This window comes from Aulonocara stuartgranti (assembly GCF_965226115.1).
Source record: "Aulonocara stuartgranti genome assembly, chromosome: 11".
Lineage (NCBI taxonomy): Eukaryota > Metazoa > Chordata > Actinopteri > Cichliformes > Cichlidae > Aulonocara > Aulonocara stuartgranti.
This window is the reverse complement of record NC_138947.1, coordinates 36,083,646-36,101,026: the sequence shown is the minus strand read 5'-3', so window position 1 is coordinate 36,101,026 and position 17,381 is coordinate 36,083,646. Positions and strand designations below refer to the sequence as shown.

Genomic DNA, 17,381 nt, shown 5'->3' with positions numbered 1-17,381 from the left:
TATTGCAGTTAATAATACAACAGCTTCTTGCCATTTTTTGTGTTTCTTTTTATCGCTGTATAACTGATTTCAATTGAAAGCCTGCGTGCGCTAGTACCTCTTGCCACGAGTTCCCAGAATTCTTTGCGGTTTTACCCCTGAGTGATGTCACATTTTCAATCTCTATAGACACTTTCCAATATAAATCCTACACTGTACTTTTTTCATCCTGAAGAAGTCACTGAATCCGTAAATAGCCCAGTTTTCTTTGGTTAATGTGTGGTCATTACTAGAATTTGTTAGGAGTTGGGTTCTGGTTATGTGGTGTTTTTGTCTGTATGTGTTTTTTGGTGCCTCCCTTTTTGTATAGGTAGGCGGGGCAGTGAGTCACTGAACCTGGCACACCTGTTACTCATCAGATGCTTTCCTCAGAAGTGTTCTTTAGGAGCTACCTGACAGAAGACTAGTGTCGGAGTATTGGCGTTTTTTTGGAGCGTCTGAAATTCTGCCCCTGCCTGCTGGAGCCCTTGGATTATTTTGGTGACTGTAAGTTTTGTTTCCTCCCTAGGATTTTGCCTCGACTGGTTTGTTTTCCGTCTGGAGGTTTTGGCATCAAACAGTACCAAATCGAGTGCACTACCTGTGTGTGTTTTCGTCACCTGCACGTCCTGGCTCTGCGTCCCCATTCATACACTGTATATATTTTGTCCTTGTAAATACCTCCCCCTCACTGTAAATAAACTGTCTTCACCGCAACTCTGCCTCCGTGCGTTCTGCTTCCTGGGTCCATCTGCATTTACCATAACAGAATTAGGTGAAAGTAAAATTATAATTTTACTTTCTTCCAGCATTTTTAACTTCCCTTTAACTATATTTTATAGCTGCAGTACCTAATGCCTTTCACAAAAAAACTTGATGTTCAGATAAGGCTTGTTGTTTAAAAGGCTCCTGACCACATACTACAGTATAACATACTCAATTCTTCAACATTGTGTGTTATTAAAAATGGAGAAATGGCTGACATTTGAGCCATGTTCTTGGTTTTTGCTTTTTTCAGATCAACACTTTCATGCTAACCTTACAAGTACTGCCTTTATTTAAAATGCATCTAAGTCAATAGAATCCCAGGAGGAAAACAACAGTTCAATAGGCATTTACAACAAAAATAACAGGTCAGTCAATAGCCCCTTGTCAAGAATGCTCCACATGGTGCCTGCTTTGTGTAATAAATGTACAAAAGATGTTCTTATTGTTAAATGTCAAAGTAAAGCGCTTTTTTTGTTTATTAGTTATGTAGAATATAAGAGTTGCAAAAAAATAAAGCAACAGTGTGGTCACAAAGAGGTCAAGAGGTATGTTGTTCGTTTTCACCGGATAATTGCTAATTAAAGCCTTTACCCCTTGCAGTGGCAGAAAACTTTAGAATCAGCAGACTGGCAAGGTGAAAGCATTGGCCAAAACCATAATGTCATTAAGCATGCTCTTTGTGAATGTGCCCATAATATGTAAAATGAATCACTTTGTGCCTAACTTTATCACTGGTGACAGCAGATAACTGTTGCATCCACAAAATATGCCAATCAAAACAGAAGCATCTAGATAATGAGCTCTAAAAGTTACATTTCTGACAAACTACAAAGCCTCTTGAACAAACAGTGAGAACAACTGAATAACACAAACCACCATACTGGATGCAATTTGCATCAGTCGGAGGCGCCGCATCAATACCGTGCAAGGAAAATGGGAAGTTGAAAATAAAAGCAGCCAAGCATTGTCAGTAAGTCTCCAAGGCGATCATAAAAAAGTGTTCAATAGAATTGATGACATGCCAGCAATCACAGTGGGATGTAATGCATTTTAAACAGATGCAATCATCTTAGATTGGACACTTTGTCATCAGTGTTGAATCTGGTAATTGCTGGCAGCTCAACTAAAAAAGAACAATCAATACATAAGAGGGTGGTGAAACGAAAAGAAAATAAGCACTTTTCTGGACAGCGGAGATAAATGTAACTCTTACACTGAAGTGGACCAGCAAGTATGTAGAATCAAAGTATGTGGTTTTATATGGCGTGAGTGCTACTCACAGACTCTGTCGGAGCTCTGCGGTATCTCTAGACGTTCCCAGTGACTGAAGATTTTTCTCTAGTGTGACCACTGGAGGAACAAATGGATGATACAAATGTTAAGAGGTGTATTCAGGCCTCACAAATACTCTTTCACACTTGATTTGAAAGAAAAACTTCGCTGAAATTTGAATCATTTCAACATCTATTCTGTCCCTGTTAAGTCTCTGTTAAGGTAGATAAAATGTCTTATCAAGATGATCCCAATCCTAAGCAAAAGTAGTTCACTTCAACTCTCACACTGTTTCCACACTTAGCTGTATTTTTAGATACCCTTAACTCAACTTTAAATCTGACCAAACCAAATTAACATTTTATCTTCAAATTAACAGAATTTAAACTGATTAAACTACTTAACCATTATTGAATTTTTCAGGATATTATTACTACTTGATCTGACCTCAATTCTAAATTAAACCCATAAAATTTTTTAACTTGATGTGTAAATTAGGTTGAAATAAAACCCAGCTACTAATCTTTCATCCTTAGTTTTAAAAGTACCACTTTTAAAACTCAAACCTAAAACCAAAATATAAATTTGCCTTAACTCAAATATAAATCTGTTGTTAGTTATAATCTTTAAATAACCTCAGACTAAACTTAGCATTAAATTAACCCAAAAAATATTATCAAAGCTAAAACACAGAGGATACAGTATGGCATTATCTCTCACTAAATGGAAACCAAGCTATAACTTTTATACCATATGCAGCATTTTCATATTTCAGTTCACATCTAATAAATAGTGAAATGGTAAATGGCCTGTATTTGTGTAGCGCTTTACTTAGTTCCTAAGGACCCCAAAGCTGTAGCCACAGCTGCCCTGGGGCGCACTGACAGAGGCGAGGCTGCCAGACACTGGCGCCACTGGGGCGCCTCTGACCAGTAGGCAACGGGTGAAGTGCCTTACCCAAGGACACAACGACCGAGACTGTCAGAGCCGGGGCTCGAACCGGCAACCTTCCGATTACAAGATGAAGTGCCAACTCTTGAGCCACGATCGCCCCAGTGATGGCCTTGATCTTAAATCCAGAATTAATGCCAAAGTAAACATGAAACTTATTTCAACCATGAATTCAAACATAGCTCTGAAATGAAAAGTTTCAGAAGAAATTGAAGTTAATTTCCAAAACTACTCTGTAAAGTTTTGATCCTATCAGTATTCCAAGACACATTGACTAATCTTAAATTGGATTTTTATCCACAAACCTACTCTAATTTTAAAAACCAATGACCCCAATTCCAAATTTAAGCCATGCCAGTTTTAAATGTTACAATTTAACCCTAATATAGTCCTCATTGTAATTCTAACCTCTAATCTAATTTTATCTAATCTTAATATCGAAGCAATACATTTAACCCTAATCTCACAAAACTAGTGTGGCCTGATCTGTGTTCAGACATAGACATAGACTAATGGTAGAATTCATAACAGAGCACTACTAAAAATATACTTATTCAGTAGTTTTTAAAATAAAGCACAGACACTCATTTTACCATTGGCGTTGATCTGGAAGATATTGGAGGAGGTCTCCTGAAACACATCTTGCAGTTCTGAGGGGCTGACCTGTGTGGCTTTAGAAAAAAAACAAAACATAATATGAGCACACACTTCTTAGCTCAGTGAAGCATGGAGCAGACAACATTGTAACAGCAGGAATGACAGCAATGAACCAAAAACCAAAACAATATCTAGGTTTGAACATTTCCACAAGAGTCTGTCTGTCCAGTGGGTTGGATTTTCTCATTGCCTCACTGTAGAACTGTGGCATCTGAGGTACTGGAACGGGTTTGTTTTTATCCCGCTTCTATGTTGTAATATATGCCAACACAACAGATGCACTTTTTTTTTTGCCTCAACCAGAGCCACGGGACAAATGACAAGCAACAATGGCCTGAAGATGCCCCCCACGACTGGCTGGTAGAATGCCACATTCTTCAGATTTCATGAAAAAGAGCAACCAGTGCCTGATCTGAATTGGTTTGGTTGACAAGACTATTGTTGGTGACAACCAGAATATACCGTTAATAGGAATACAAAGGATTCATCAGTTGGACTTTGGCAAATGGCTGGTTATGTACTTAGCATTGAGAAACTGTTTAAAAATTCTTCATTATCAGTAGGACTTTTTTGAGACCAAGCTGACCTGTCAAAATGAGATCAACAAACAAATATAAAGAATTTAAAGAACTGTCACATTGAAGTTGAATTAATTAAGTAATGATATATCATTAAAGTGTGTTATAGTAGAGGAACTGACATTTGCATGAATTATAATAATAGACTGTACATTGTTATGATAGTGAATAGAATTGGAAAATGAATGGACATCACAGACTGCAGGAGCCTCTTAGGTACAATCTAACTGCAGTGATGATGATAGTCTGGACAGGGAAAATGACATGGCACTAAGCCACAGGCTGGCTGTGGGAGTTGAGAGTCTGCTGTATAAGTTATATGGGCAGAGCTATTTTCCTTGTTCAAAAGCACATGTCATTGCAAATGACAGGGAGGGTTAATGGCCCGGTGCCATTACAGCAGGCTGAGATCAACATCACAACCTGCATAAGCTTCTCACGCCAGCCATTTCACCCATCCTTTTGTCAGATACTGCAGCCAGAAATGACTGCAATTGGCTTTTTTCCCTAGTGATATGGTCAAAATTATAGAGGTATAGAGAAAAGGTAGAGGTGTTAGAAAGCTCTAAAGTCAAAGGATAAGAGGAGCGGGGGATCAAATATTGGCATGAAATAAGGAGAGACATGCAGATAGAGGTGAAGTCAGAGACAAACCAAGGAAACAGATATTCATGGTGCGAACCAGAGCAAGAACTAGGAGACCTCCCTTTAGATCACAAGTCATTAACTGTACCCACTGAGCTACACTGACAAATCGTGCAGGCAATAACATGCTGGCATGTAGTCAATTGAGCAGTGTTACAAGATTCTGATACATTTGGAAATGGGTCATTTTTCAACTGGAAGACCCTTAATGCATTTTAATGTTAGCTCAGCAGACACACACATACACATCTTAACACAAGCATTGTCCACCTTGGCCCACAGTGGACTGCCCATAGAGTGGGTGACCAGTGCTGGCATGAAGTTTAGGGGCCCTATAGAAAGTATGCCTGCCCTCTGTACACAGGAAGACTAGGGGAAGGGATACTGGGGGCACACTGCAAATGTACTGAGGGCAAATCATATAATACTGAGTAAACTGTGGAGCTAAGCACTGTACTCAGTTTTCAACAATGAGTGCAGTTTTAATTTATATCTGCAGCAGATATATAAACTTGTCTGGTCACGCAAATCCAAAATAATTGTGCTTGTTCAAAGTAGAATTGGTAGTTTGCAATGGTTTAAACACTAAAATGTATTCAGTCAGTGAGTGAAAACTGTAACAGTACAGTTACAAACAAATACTATCTGGCTTACCAAATAACACACCAAAAGTTATGCTAGTTATGTGTTTTTAATGAAAAGCAGTAGCAACTTAATAGAGTGGTCTGGAAAAAGTAAAGAGCACACTGAACCCCCTTTAGTGTCAATAACAGTTTTGTATAGTTTCGAAGACTTTTTAGAAATTCTGACAAATCCAAAAAGTTTGCAATTATTTTTCTTGTAACTGTTCATCAAAAGACAAACTCTGCAATGGCATCAGTGCTATTCATTGTCTAGTCCTTCTGCTGCTTCACCCATACCAGCTTCTAGTATTGCAGATCTTTGAATTTATCGAAGCTTCATACTCAGGTTGCCCTAGATGCCCTATTTTACAGCGTCAAAGAGAATAAGAGAATATACAATACAGGAGAGGTATCTAAGTACAGAGAACCTCAGTAACTAAACCTTCGTTCTGTCTCAAACAGCATGTTATTAATTTAAATTTATTAGAGTTACTTTATTAGTTTTATAGGCCTGTAGTACAGGTGTGTGAGGTAATTCAAGCCTTGATAGTGGTTCAATTTAGGGTCGTCATCAGTGTTTTTGTAATCATTTCATGCTTTTATTTTATAGCATATTTAAAAAATGCCTAAAGTTTCCAATATTTTGACTGTTTGGGTATAGTTTTTCTTTATTTTTACTCCTTTCTACATTGTAGATACATACTGAAGATATTAAATATATGAAGCAAAATATATGGAATTATGTAGCAAAGAAAAAAATTATTAAATAACTCTAAATATGTCCTATATTTTAGATTCCTCAAAGTAGCCACCCTTTGCTTTGTTCACAAACCCTTGGCCTTCTCTCAATGAGCTTCATAATGTAGTCACCTGAAATGGTTTTCACTTCACAGGTGTGCTTTGTCAGGGTTCATTTGTGGAATTTCTTACCTTCTTTATGGGGTTGGGACCATCAGTTGTGTGGCCAGAAGCCTATTTGACAACTGTTAGAATTCATACTATGGCAAGAACCAATCAGCTAAGTACAGAGAAATGACAGCCTATCATTACCCTAAGAACTGAAGGTCAGTCATCCTGGAAAATTGCTAAAACTTTGAATGTGTCCCCAATGTGTCCCTCGCAAAAACAATCAGGCGCTGTGATGAAACTTGCTCACATGAGGAGCGCCCCAGGAAAGGAAGACCAAGAGTCACCTCTGCTGCTGAGTATAAATTAATCCGAGTCACCAGATTTAGAAATGGCAAATTAACAGCAGCTCAGATTACAGCCCAGATAAATGGCACACAGAGTTCCAGTAGCAGCCTTGCTAGGAAACCACTACAAAGGAAAAGCAACAAGCAGAAGAGATTTGTTTGAGCCAAGAGTGGAATGGTCATAAGACCAGTTTCATTTCAATTTCAATTTTTTTATTTATACAGCACCAAATCACAACAACAGTCGCTCAAGGTGCTTTATATTGTAAGGTAGACCCTACAGTAACACATACAGAGAAAAACCCAACAATGACCCCTTATGAGCAAGCACTTAGGTGACAGTGGGAAGGAAAAACTCCCTTTTAACAGGAAGAAACCTCAGGCAGAACGACGCCCTACTGGGGTGAGAGAAGCAAGACAGGACAAAAGACATGCTGTGGAAGAGAGATTAATAACAAGTATGATTCAGTGCAGAGAGGTCTATTAACGCAAAGAAATACTCAATGTATCATGGGAATCCCCCAGCAGCCTGCACCTGTTGGAGCATAACTAAGGGAGGATTCAGGGTCACCTGGTCCAGCCCTAACTATATGCTTTAGCAAAAAGTAAAGTTTGAAGCCTAATCTTAAAAGTAGTGATAGTGTTTGCCTCCTGAATCCAAACTGGAAGCTGGTTTCACAGAAGAGGGGCCTGAAAACCGAAGGCTCTGGAATAATATTCTTGTCAGTTTTTATTCATATTTATGTTTAAAAAACATTGTTTTAGTGTGTTGAATAAATGTTTATCTTGTTTGGCTCGTGGCCTAAAGTGTGCCTTGAGTTTTGGCCCCCTGTGCAATTGAGTTTGACACCCCTGGCCTAAGGGAAGCATGTATAATGTAAACAGAATTGGTCCTAGCACTGAACCCTGTGGAACACCATAATTGACCTTAGTGTGTGAAGAGGTCTCTCCATTTAAATTAACAAATTGGAGTCTATTAAATAGATACAATAAAAACCACTACAGCGCATTACTTGTAATAACTACAGCATGCTCTAATTGCTGTAATAAGATATTAACCCTAACATATATATGAATAGGATGAGGGACCTATGGATTCTTCGATACCCAACATCCACAATGACGGCGAAACAACTAGTAGCTCAGTGTTCCAACATTCGAAAGAAGGGACTGCTCTCACAGCTAGAGATTGACGAGGTACAACACAAATGCTACAGCAAGGAGGAGTCAGGACGCCAGGTCAGCCCCAAGTGCGATAGGAGAAGGATCGTTGAGTGCGAGAGGAACTGACCTGAAAAATAGGATCATGGCCAAGCTTGAAACCTGGATCCCCCGTAGCCGGTTACCAAGATTACGTGAAGTACCCTAAGAAGGTCTGCTAGATGATGTTAATGCAGCACTACGGACAATACCTACAACCACGATTACCGACACTAACAAGCTGATCTACAATATAGCAGCAGTGATCAGTGAGATGCTTGGCTACAAGTTGAACAGCCACAAGGGGCAGTACCCTCCATGGAGAAGGAGACTAGAGGGCAAGATCAAAGTAGCACGGAGAGAGGTTAGCCAACTAACAGAGTTGCAGAAAGGTGCGACAAAGAAGGTGCATAAGAAATACAGCAAGCTGTCCATACCTGAGGCCTTGGAAACTGCCAAGCAAAGACTCATAGCCTTGGCCAGCCGCTTGAGGAGGTACACCAGAGAGATAGAAGGCAGGAGAATAAACCAGCTGTTCCCCACAGAACCGGCAAAGGTGTACTCTCAGTGGCAAGGGAACAATAATAATAAGAGAACAGCACCACCAAGGCTGGAGACGGAGCAATACTGGAAGAGCATATGGGAGAAGGACGCAACCCATAACGGCAATGCTCAGTGGCTAGTGGATCTGAGGGCAGACCACAGCGACCTCCCTGAACAGGGTCCAGTAACCATCACAGTGGCAGATATCCAAGAAAGGGTCTCCAGTATGAAGAGTTGGACAGCACCAGGGCCCGACATGGTTCACGCCTACTGGCTAAAGAAGCTGACTGCACTCCACGAGCGTCTGGCAGCACAAATGAACCAGCTGCTAGTTAACGAGAGACACCCGGAATGGCTAACCAAAGGTCGGACGGTCCTGATCCCCAAGGACCCCAAGAAGGGACCGGTCCCCTCCAACTACCGACCAATAACCTGTCTCAGTACTACATGGAAGCTTCTGTCGGGCATCATATCGGCTAAGATGAACAGGCACATGGGTCAATACATGAGCGGGACACAGAAAGGAATTGGCAAGAATACCAGAGGCGCAAAACACCAGCTACTGGTAGACAGAACAGTCAGCCGAGACTGCAAGACCAGACTGACCAACCTGTGCACTGCCTGGATTGATTACAAGAAGGCCTATGACTCAATGCCCCACAGCTGGATACTGGAATGCCTAGAATTGTACAAGATCAATGGGACCCTAAGAGCCTTCATCAGGAACTCAATGGGGATGTGGCGTACAACACTAGAGGCCAACTCCAAGTCACCATCAAGTGCGGGATCTACCAAGGAGATGCTCTGTCCCCACTGCTGTTCTGCATAGGCCTGAACCCCCTCAGTGAGATCATTAACAAGACTGGCTACGGATACCGACTACGGAACGGAGCAGTTGTCAGCCACCTCCTGTACATGGATGACATCAAGCTGTATGCCAAGAGTGAACGAGACATCGATTCACTGATCCACACTACCAGGCTATACAGCAATGACATTGGAATGTCGTTCGGACTGGAGAAGTGTAGTCGGATGGTAACAAAGAGAGGGAAGGTAGTCAGAACTGAGGGGATTGAACTAGCAGAAGGCAACATTGCAGACATAGAGGACAGTTACAAGTACCTGGGGATCCCGCAAGCGAATGGGAACCATGAAGAGGCCGCTCGAAAAGCTGCAACCACCAAGTACCTGCAGAGGGTCAGGCAAGTCCTGAGGAGTCAGCTGAATGGTAAGAACAAGATCCGGGCCATCAACACGTACGCCCTGCCCGTGATCAGGTACCCTGCTGGGGTAATAGGCTGGCCAAAGGAAGAGATAGAAGCCACTGACATAAAGACAAGAAAGCTCCTTACCATGCATGGAGGGTTTCACCCCAAGTCCAGCACCCTGAGGCTGTGCGCTAAGTGGAAGGAAGGGGGCCGGGGACTGGTGAGTGTCAGCACCACAGTCCAGGATGAGACAACGAACATCCAAGAATACATTGGAAAGATGGCCCCAACTGACCGAGTGCTCAGTGAATACCTCAGGCAGCAGAAACCCAAGAAAGAGGAGGGAGACGAGGAACCATCATGGAAGGACAGGCCCCTGCACGGTATGTACCACCGGCAGATAGAGGAGGTGGCTGATATCCAGAAATCCTACCAGTGGCTGGACAAAGCTGGACTGAAAGACAGCACAGAGGCACTAATCATGGCAGCACAAGAACAAGCTCTGAGTACAAGATCCATAGAGGCTATCACACCAGGCAAGACCCCAGGTGCAGGCTGTGTAAAGATGCCCCAGAGACAATCCAGCACATAACAGCAGGGTGCAAGATGCTAGCAGGCAAGGCATACATGGAACGCCATAACCAAGTGGCCGGCATAGTGTACAGGAACATCTGTGCCGAGTATAACCTGGAAGTCCCGAGGTCAAAATGGGAGATGCCCCCAAGGGTGGTGGAGAATGACCGAGCTAAGATCCTGTGGGACTTCCAGATACAGACGGACAAAATGGTGGTTGCTAACCAACCGGACATAGTGGTGGTAGACACACAGAAGAAGACGGCCATAGTGATCGATGTAGCGGTTCCGAATGACAGCAATATGAGGAAGAAGGAACACGAGAAGCTGGAGAAATACCAAGGGCTCAGAGAAGAGCTCGAGAGGATGTGGAGGGTGAAGGTAACGGTGGTCCCCGTGGTAATCTGAGCACTAGGTGCGGTGACTCCCAAGCTAGGCGAGTGGCTCCAGCAGATCCCGGGAATAACATCGGAGATCTCTGTCCAAAAGAGCGCAGTCCTGGGAACAGCTAAGATACTGCGCAGGACCCTCAAGCTCCCAGGCCTCTGGTAGAGGACCCGAGCTTGAAGGATAAACCGCCCGCAGGGGCGTGCTGGGTGGTTTTTTATTTTATTTTTTTTTTTAAATATATATATATATATACACACACAAAATTAGCAGAAAGAAAAAGTAGAAAGAGTCAGAAACAGACAGGGAAAGAACACAGAGGGAGACAGATATATGAACAGCCAGAAAGAACACAGTGTTCTTTCATCAGTGGTAATTCATTACTTGTAATTAATTTTGTGTTATTTATACAATATGGAGTTAATCTGGTATTTTGTGAAGCAGTACTCTGCTGTGAATATGAAAAAGGTAGAGTTAAAAAAAAGCCCACCTATCTTATCCATATGAATAGATAAAAGTACATAAGGAGAACTTGGGTCCTTCCACTTTTCCATTTTCCTACTTTCCCCCCCAAAAATGAGCTTTTACTTTTTATGACTTGCTCACAGATTTGTTTTAACAAAAACTTATATTTTTTACATTTATTTCTCTTTTCTATATGGATTTGCATATTAACAGATGCCCTTATCTGTTACCGAACTCTTCCTCATTCCATGCTTTGAAAGAAACATAATATAATATATTAGTATATTATATTAGCATAATATATTAATATTAGAACACACACTTAAGATTCAAGAGGCCATCCTTCCAAAACATGATAGCACAAAAAAGAACAAAACTAACCTGTGTAAACTAAATTCAAGTAAGCAAAAAACATTAGCTTAATGTTAGTGTTAGATTAATGGGAGCAAGTCAATATGGAGATTCTCATAATTACTTTGAACATGTTCTCATGTTTTTGCAGTGTTTATTTCCTCACCTTTAAGCTGCTTATTTTTTAATGAGTAACCCCAGTCTGTGGAAAAAAATGAAGTTACACCATAGCTCAATGTATTTTATTTAAATAAAAGTGATAAAACCCAGAGCAAGAATGACAGGCCTTGGTCATTTAAATAACACACAAAATTGATTAAAATAATTTAACAGTATTTTGTGAGTCCTACCCTTTTGGTAGGACTCCTGATTCCCCCCTCTGCATTGGGGTGTGCCCCAAGGATCTATCCTTGGGCCATCACTCTTCTGGCTGTTTTCACTCCCTCTTGGCACGATATTTTGAAAACATAAAGTATCTTTTCACTTGTATGCTGATGATTGTCAGCTTTATTTATCTTTTAGCCACCATACTTCTCCCTGTCAATCTTTACTTGACTGTCTCAGTGACGTTAAACTGTGGATGGCAAATAACTTTTTAAATTTTAATGATCATAAAATGGAAGCAATTTTATTTGGCCCGCATCGCTCTATTGTTTCTCCAGATGCAGATTTCAGTGTTTTGACCTACCATCTGAAAAGTTCAATTGTAAATCTTGGTGTGAATTTTGATTCCGCACTTACCTTTGTTGGTCATGTAAATGGGGTGGTAAAATCAGCTTTTTTATCAACTCAGACACCTATCGAAGGTCAAGCCTTTTCTTTCCAAATGTAATTTGGAAACTGTTATTCATGCCTTTATTACCTCACGTTTGGACTATTGCAATTCCCTTTTAATTGGGGTTGGGTACCCTGACGCTTGCAATTAGTGCAAAATGCGGCAACACGTTTTTTAACTGGTAGAAGGAAATTTGACCGCATCACTCCGGTTCTGGCTTCACTACATTGGCTTTCTATTGTTTTTAGGATCCGTTTTAAAGTCCTTTTATTAGTTTTTAAATCTTTAAACCGTCTGGCCCGTGTTTATTTATCCAATTTGTTGAAGCCTCATGTTCTTACCAAGGTTATTATCGTTAACGAAAACTAACGACATAACGAAAACTAGAAGTGAAAAATTTTTTTCGTTAACGGAAATAAAAATATAAACAAAAAAAGGAAAACTAACTAAAACTGTAATGAGTGTTCACAAAACTAACTAAAATTAACTGAATTTATAGCAAAAATGTGTTTAGTTTTCATTGATGTGTGCGTGTCATACAATAGGCAAGGGTAAAAATGAAGTTTAGTTTCCAGATTTTTTTCTTGCCGTCTAATTATGCCAGCAGGTGGCAGTACGTTAGTCAAGTCGTCTGTGTTGCTGCTCCGTCCTCGCGCAGAATCTTGTCAGGAAAAGTCGGAAGAAAGCGCCAGAGTCCAATTTGGGATTACTTTGAATATGACTGTGTTTTGGATAAAGCAAGTAGACACTTGCTTTATCCAAAACACAGTCATATTCAGTCATATTCAAAGTAATGGAAAGTAGTGGAAAGAGACAAATTATGAGGGACATTTCTAAAGGGAAAAAAATCCCACAAACCTTAAAGTGCACTTGAAAAGCTCGCACAAGAAGGCTAACCTAGCTTACCTTGAGAAGGTAAGGGAGCACACTCAACCCTCATCCCAGAAAACAGAAGCTAACCCCAGGCAAGGCAGAGTGATGCATCCCGAGACAACAGGATGGGGACATCTACATAACTGTGTGAGTCAATTGCCTTCAAAAAGTTTATCAATTCACTTGAACCAAAATTACGAACACCCGGTGCTGCAAGAGTTAATAGTCTCATTGGGGCCAAGATATACATTTTATAGTTGCCTGGTATCAATGGTTGTTCATCTGCCTTTATTTATTTATTCATTTATTTATTTAAAGAACCCATAGGTGGGAATGTGAGTTGTCTGTCTCTGCATGTTAGCCCTGCAACAGACAGGCGACCTGTCCAGGGTGCAGGGTATGGTAGCTGGAATAGCAACATACCCAAGGATAAGCAGAAGAGAATGACTGATATGATGAAACTGGGATTTTGTTACACTTAATTATTGCAAACACGTGCAAACACGACTAAAGCTATAACTGAAACTAATCAAAACTAAACTGAAACTAAGGATTTAAAAAAAAAAAAAAAACTAAACTAGCAAACAATTGGTAAAAACTAATTAAAACTGATATAAAATTGAAAATCTGAAGTTAAAACTAAATAAAAATAAAAACTAATGAAAATTGCAAAACTATTAAAACCCTGGTTCTCACTCGCTCGCTCCGTTCAGCCGATCAATTGCTGCTGTCAGTCCTTAAGTCGCGGCTGAAACTCAGAGGAGATCGAGCTTTCTCAATTGCGGCTCCGATGCTTTGGAACAACCTTCCCCTTCATATTAGACAAACGTTTTCAGTGCAGTTCTTTAAGTCCAGATTGAAAATCTGTTTTTATTCACTGGCTTTTAACTCGGCGGGAAACTTACATGCCTCCTGTTATTTTATACTATATTTTGCTTTTCTTTGTTTTTGCGTTGTTCAGCACTTTGGTTTTAAAGTGCTAAGATGATGATGATGATGATAGTATTTCTGCTCAGGAGGAATACTACTTTTTGCATTCTTCTTGATGTTTATTAGTAGTTGGAAGACACTGACATAATGACACTAACAATTGCTATAAAATACAGACAAGAATGTCACTCAAAAGAAAAAAAACTCAAATCAACTCTAATCCTATCAGAAAGTTCATCTCTTTTAAAAATATGAACTTGTAACTTTCACTCTTAGTTATTTTACCAATAAAATCATATGAGCTCCTAAGAAATCCATCAGCATTGACTTTTTTCAGCCCCCCTCAAAATGATTGAAAAATAGGGGTCAATACCAAAAGCTCCATTAAAGTAACAAAATCACCAATACTTAAACCAGTGCAGGACTCCTGCGGTTGTTGCCTCCCTATATATATGTGTGTGTGTGTGTGTGTGTGTGTGTGTGTGTGTGTGTGTGTGTGTGTGTGTGTGTGCGTGTGTGTGTGTGTGTGTGTGTGTATGTATGTATGTAGCTCATACTACCCATTCACTAAATGAGCCACAGTTAGTTTCATTTGAATGAAGTTCAGCTAAATAAGATCTGATGCCTACTCTGGGTTATTGCTTCCATACAAGCAGCAAATGAAATGCAAAAATTATGCATTTTGGCAAGATTTCTCTTTGGATTAATTTGGTTAAACATATAGCAAGTTGTGGAAGTGCTGGGATTTATTTTTTATCACAGTGTATTGTGGAGAGGTTTTGGAGGTAGACTGTTACTCTCATAATATTAGGCATTACAGAGAGAGGCCCCTTCTCTAAGGAATATGAAGGGGAGGGTTGCTAGTGGAGGCCTCAGGTACATACATTTGTGAGCCTGACTCTGTTAGAAAAAAAAAGTTGTAAATTTCTGGGTTAGAGGAGCTCTTCCCCCTTTTCTTATCCTCTTTATGCAGGTCTGATGGAGGGTAAGAGGTGGTTGCCATGGTGATGGGCGAAGTGGCGTCTCCAAATAAGGAGATGCCCAGAAAGCTGCAGAAGAAACTGAAGTCTGAGCCAACATCAGGCATACCCATATGGAAAAGAAATAGTAAAAACATATATGTGATTTACTCATGAAAGTGGCCACTTTCTCATTACTTTCATACATTGTTTTAGTAAGTATCTAAAACATACAAGTTTCATTATATAATTTTTCAAGGGATCTTATATCTGTTTTTACTCTTGTATGCTTTTCATACAAGTTTCACACAAGACAGATACAAATTTTATAAGATTTATATATATCTTTTCCATATGGGTAAGGCCACCCTAAACTGTTAGTGTCCTGTTTATCACACATAATATATTCTTCGGATGACTGACCGTAACGATATCCCTGCGATGTGGACGATGCAACCACGAGTAGTAACATCCCAAGCAGTATTTAGGAATAGGAAGTGGTAATATCTTATCCACCAGGGGGAGGCGCATTCATTTACAGGCTTTCTACGCAATTGCACTCCAATTGTGCACCAGTATGTATGTGTGTGCAATTCTGCCAGAAATATGTGGCGCTTTGGTCTAAACGTTTCAAGTGATTATTTAAAGTAAGTGAAAGCTACTGTAGGAGAGAACCATGAAACTCTGGGATTGTGCTTAAAACTACTGGTAAGTGCCCATTTATGAGTTCCAAATAAATTAACACTCATAGGGGCAAATATCACAGTCCTGCCTGCTTACTCAAGCAGTCTGCTGTTTAGTATGTCACTTTTGTGGTCCATTTTAATACTCTGGTTCAAAGATTTTGCGTTGTGAAAGAGGCACTCCAAATCCCACTAAACACTGAACATTGGATAGACATGTGGATCATGTCTATATAGGGTCTGTTGGTCCATGACCAATTCTGGACAACTACATGACGTCTAAACTAGTTCCACAATTTAGACGTCCAACCGTGACCCAACTTGGAAGTGAATATGATGTTCAATGCTTTAACTTTGAACAAAAGTTTTTGGATGTCGTTTATACATGATTAATAAATGTAACATTTTTTAATTTACAGATATTAACATGGTTTTTATCAATATGATACATATGAATATGGATTATGTATAAACAACTATTATGTGTTAGACTGATTTATTCAGTACATGTTGATAATTTTTGGTTATTTTACATTTTCCTGTTTTTCTTTAACTAATTTTTTTTAGTTGATCAACTTATTTGTTTTAAACCAGGTTAAAAAATGTCATTTATTAAAATGTGTTGAAATATTATTGAAATCCCTGTTAAAATGTAAAACAAAAATGTTTTAAGTATTTAGAAAACTTACTTAAAATTACTTAAAAGAGAATTTGCGTTACATATGGTTCATTTTTAAAAGTATCCTGTTTTAGTGTGAAAAGCTTTGCAAGAGAAATGAGTGTGAGTGTGATTGTGATCGGTAACCTACTCTGAGAGAAGTTGCAATGGAAAGTACTAGAAGTTGTGCAAGTGTGTATGAACTATGGACTATCTGCTCAACAGTCTTCGTCGATGCATGCATTCTGCAAACTGTCTGTGACAAGCTGGGGTCATTTCTGCTCCAAATCGACTGAGCAGCTGCTCACTTTTGTTTTAGCTCAAGAGCCCACGCCATCTTGTAGATGTCCATGATCACTCTGCATTCCTTCACACGTAACTGTTTCTGCACAGAAAACGTGCCCTCCACCCCCTGAAAACATTGAATTACAGAGCTTATACATGTGGAAGCATTACAAAAAAGATGTCTAAAATGAGCCCAAGTTTGACTTTGAAAGACATCCACAACAGCCATATTTCGACCATAAATAGCCCGTACACAGAGGTCCTACCAACGACAACACTCTATGTTTAGCAGATGCTGAATTAAAGAAATTGCCTAGCGTTACAAAACAACCAGTCGACCAAAATTGAAAGTCCAAAAATGACTTATAAAAGACTTCACACCAACGTCACTTTGCGCCGTGGGACGCAACAATGGGTGTATGTCCCACCAGTAAGTGTCCAGCCTACAGTTTTTATTTATTTAGTTATAGGTGGATAAACTCCTTGAGCAACTACACTGAAAAATGGGAATTGGCAGAATTTTGAATTTGCACAAATGAATTTAGTTAATGCCACACAAGTCTTTCATGTTTTGTTTATTTACATTATTGAATAAAGTACCATTTACTTAATTATAAACAATACTGAAACTACTAATTTTTCTTGCATTGATATAAAATGACTAAATTAGTATACTAAAACCATTGTAATCATATTTGACCACCAACGGAAATGATGTAATATATTCAAAGAGAGCAACTAAATATGATTGGATAATCACATAGGCGCGGCCTTTTGACAACAACA

General features: G+C 39.8%; 1 protein-coding gene across 11 annotated transcripts in view; it reads right to left on the bottom strand.

Annotated features, from left to right (window-relative positions):
* The window catches only part of tsnare1 (T-SNARE Domain Containing 1), a 292,734-nt gene that overhangs the window by 162,073 nt on the left and 113,280 nt on the right, over window positions 1-17,381 (bottom strand). For all 11 annotated transcript variants that reach the window (XR_014279539.1, XR_014279540.1, XM_082551056.1 and 8 more), the window contains exons 3-4: window positions 3,603-3,680; window positions 2,067-2,136 (exon numbers count right to left, since the gene is read on the bottom strand). Coding sequence is in view for 9 of the 11 variants with exons in the window: in XM_082551056.1 (XP_082407182.1) it covers window positions 2,067-2,136; window positions 3,603-3,680 (148 nt within the window). In the remaining 2 variants the exon portion in view is untranslated. The remainder of the gene's footprint in view (window positions 1-2,066; window positions 2,137-3,602; window positions 3,681-17,381) is intronic.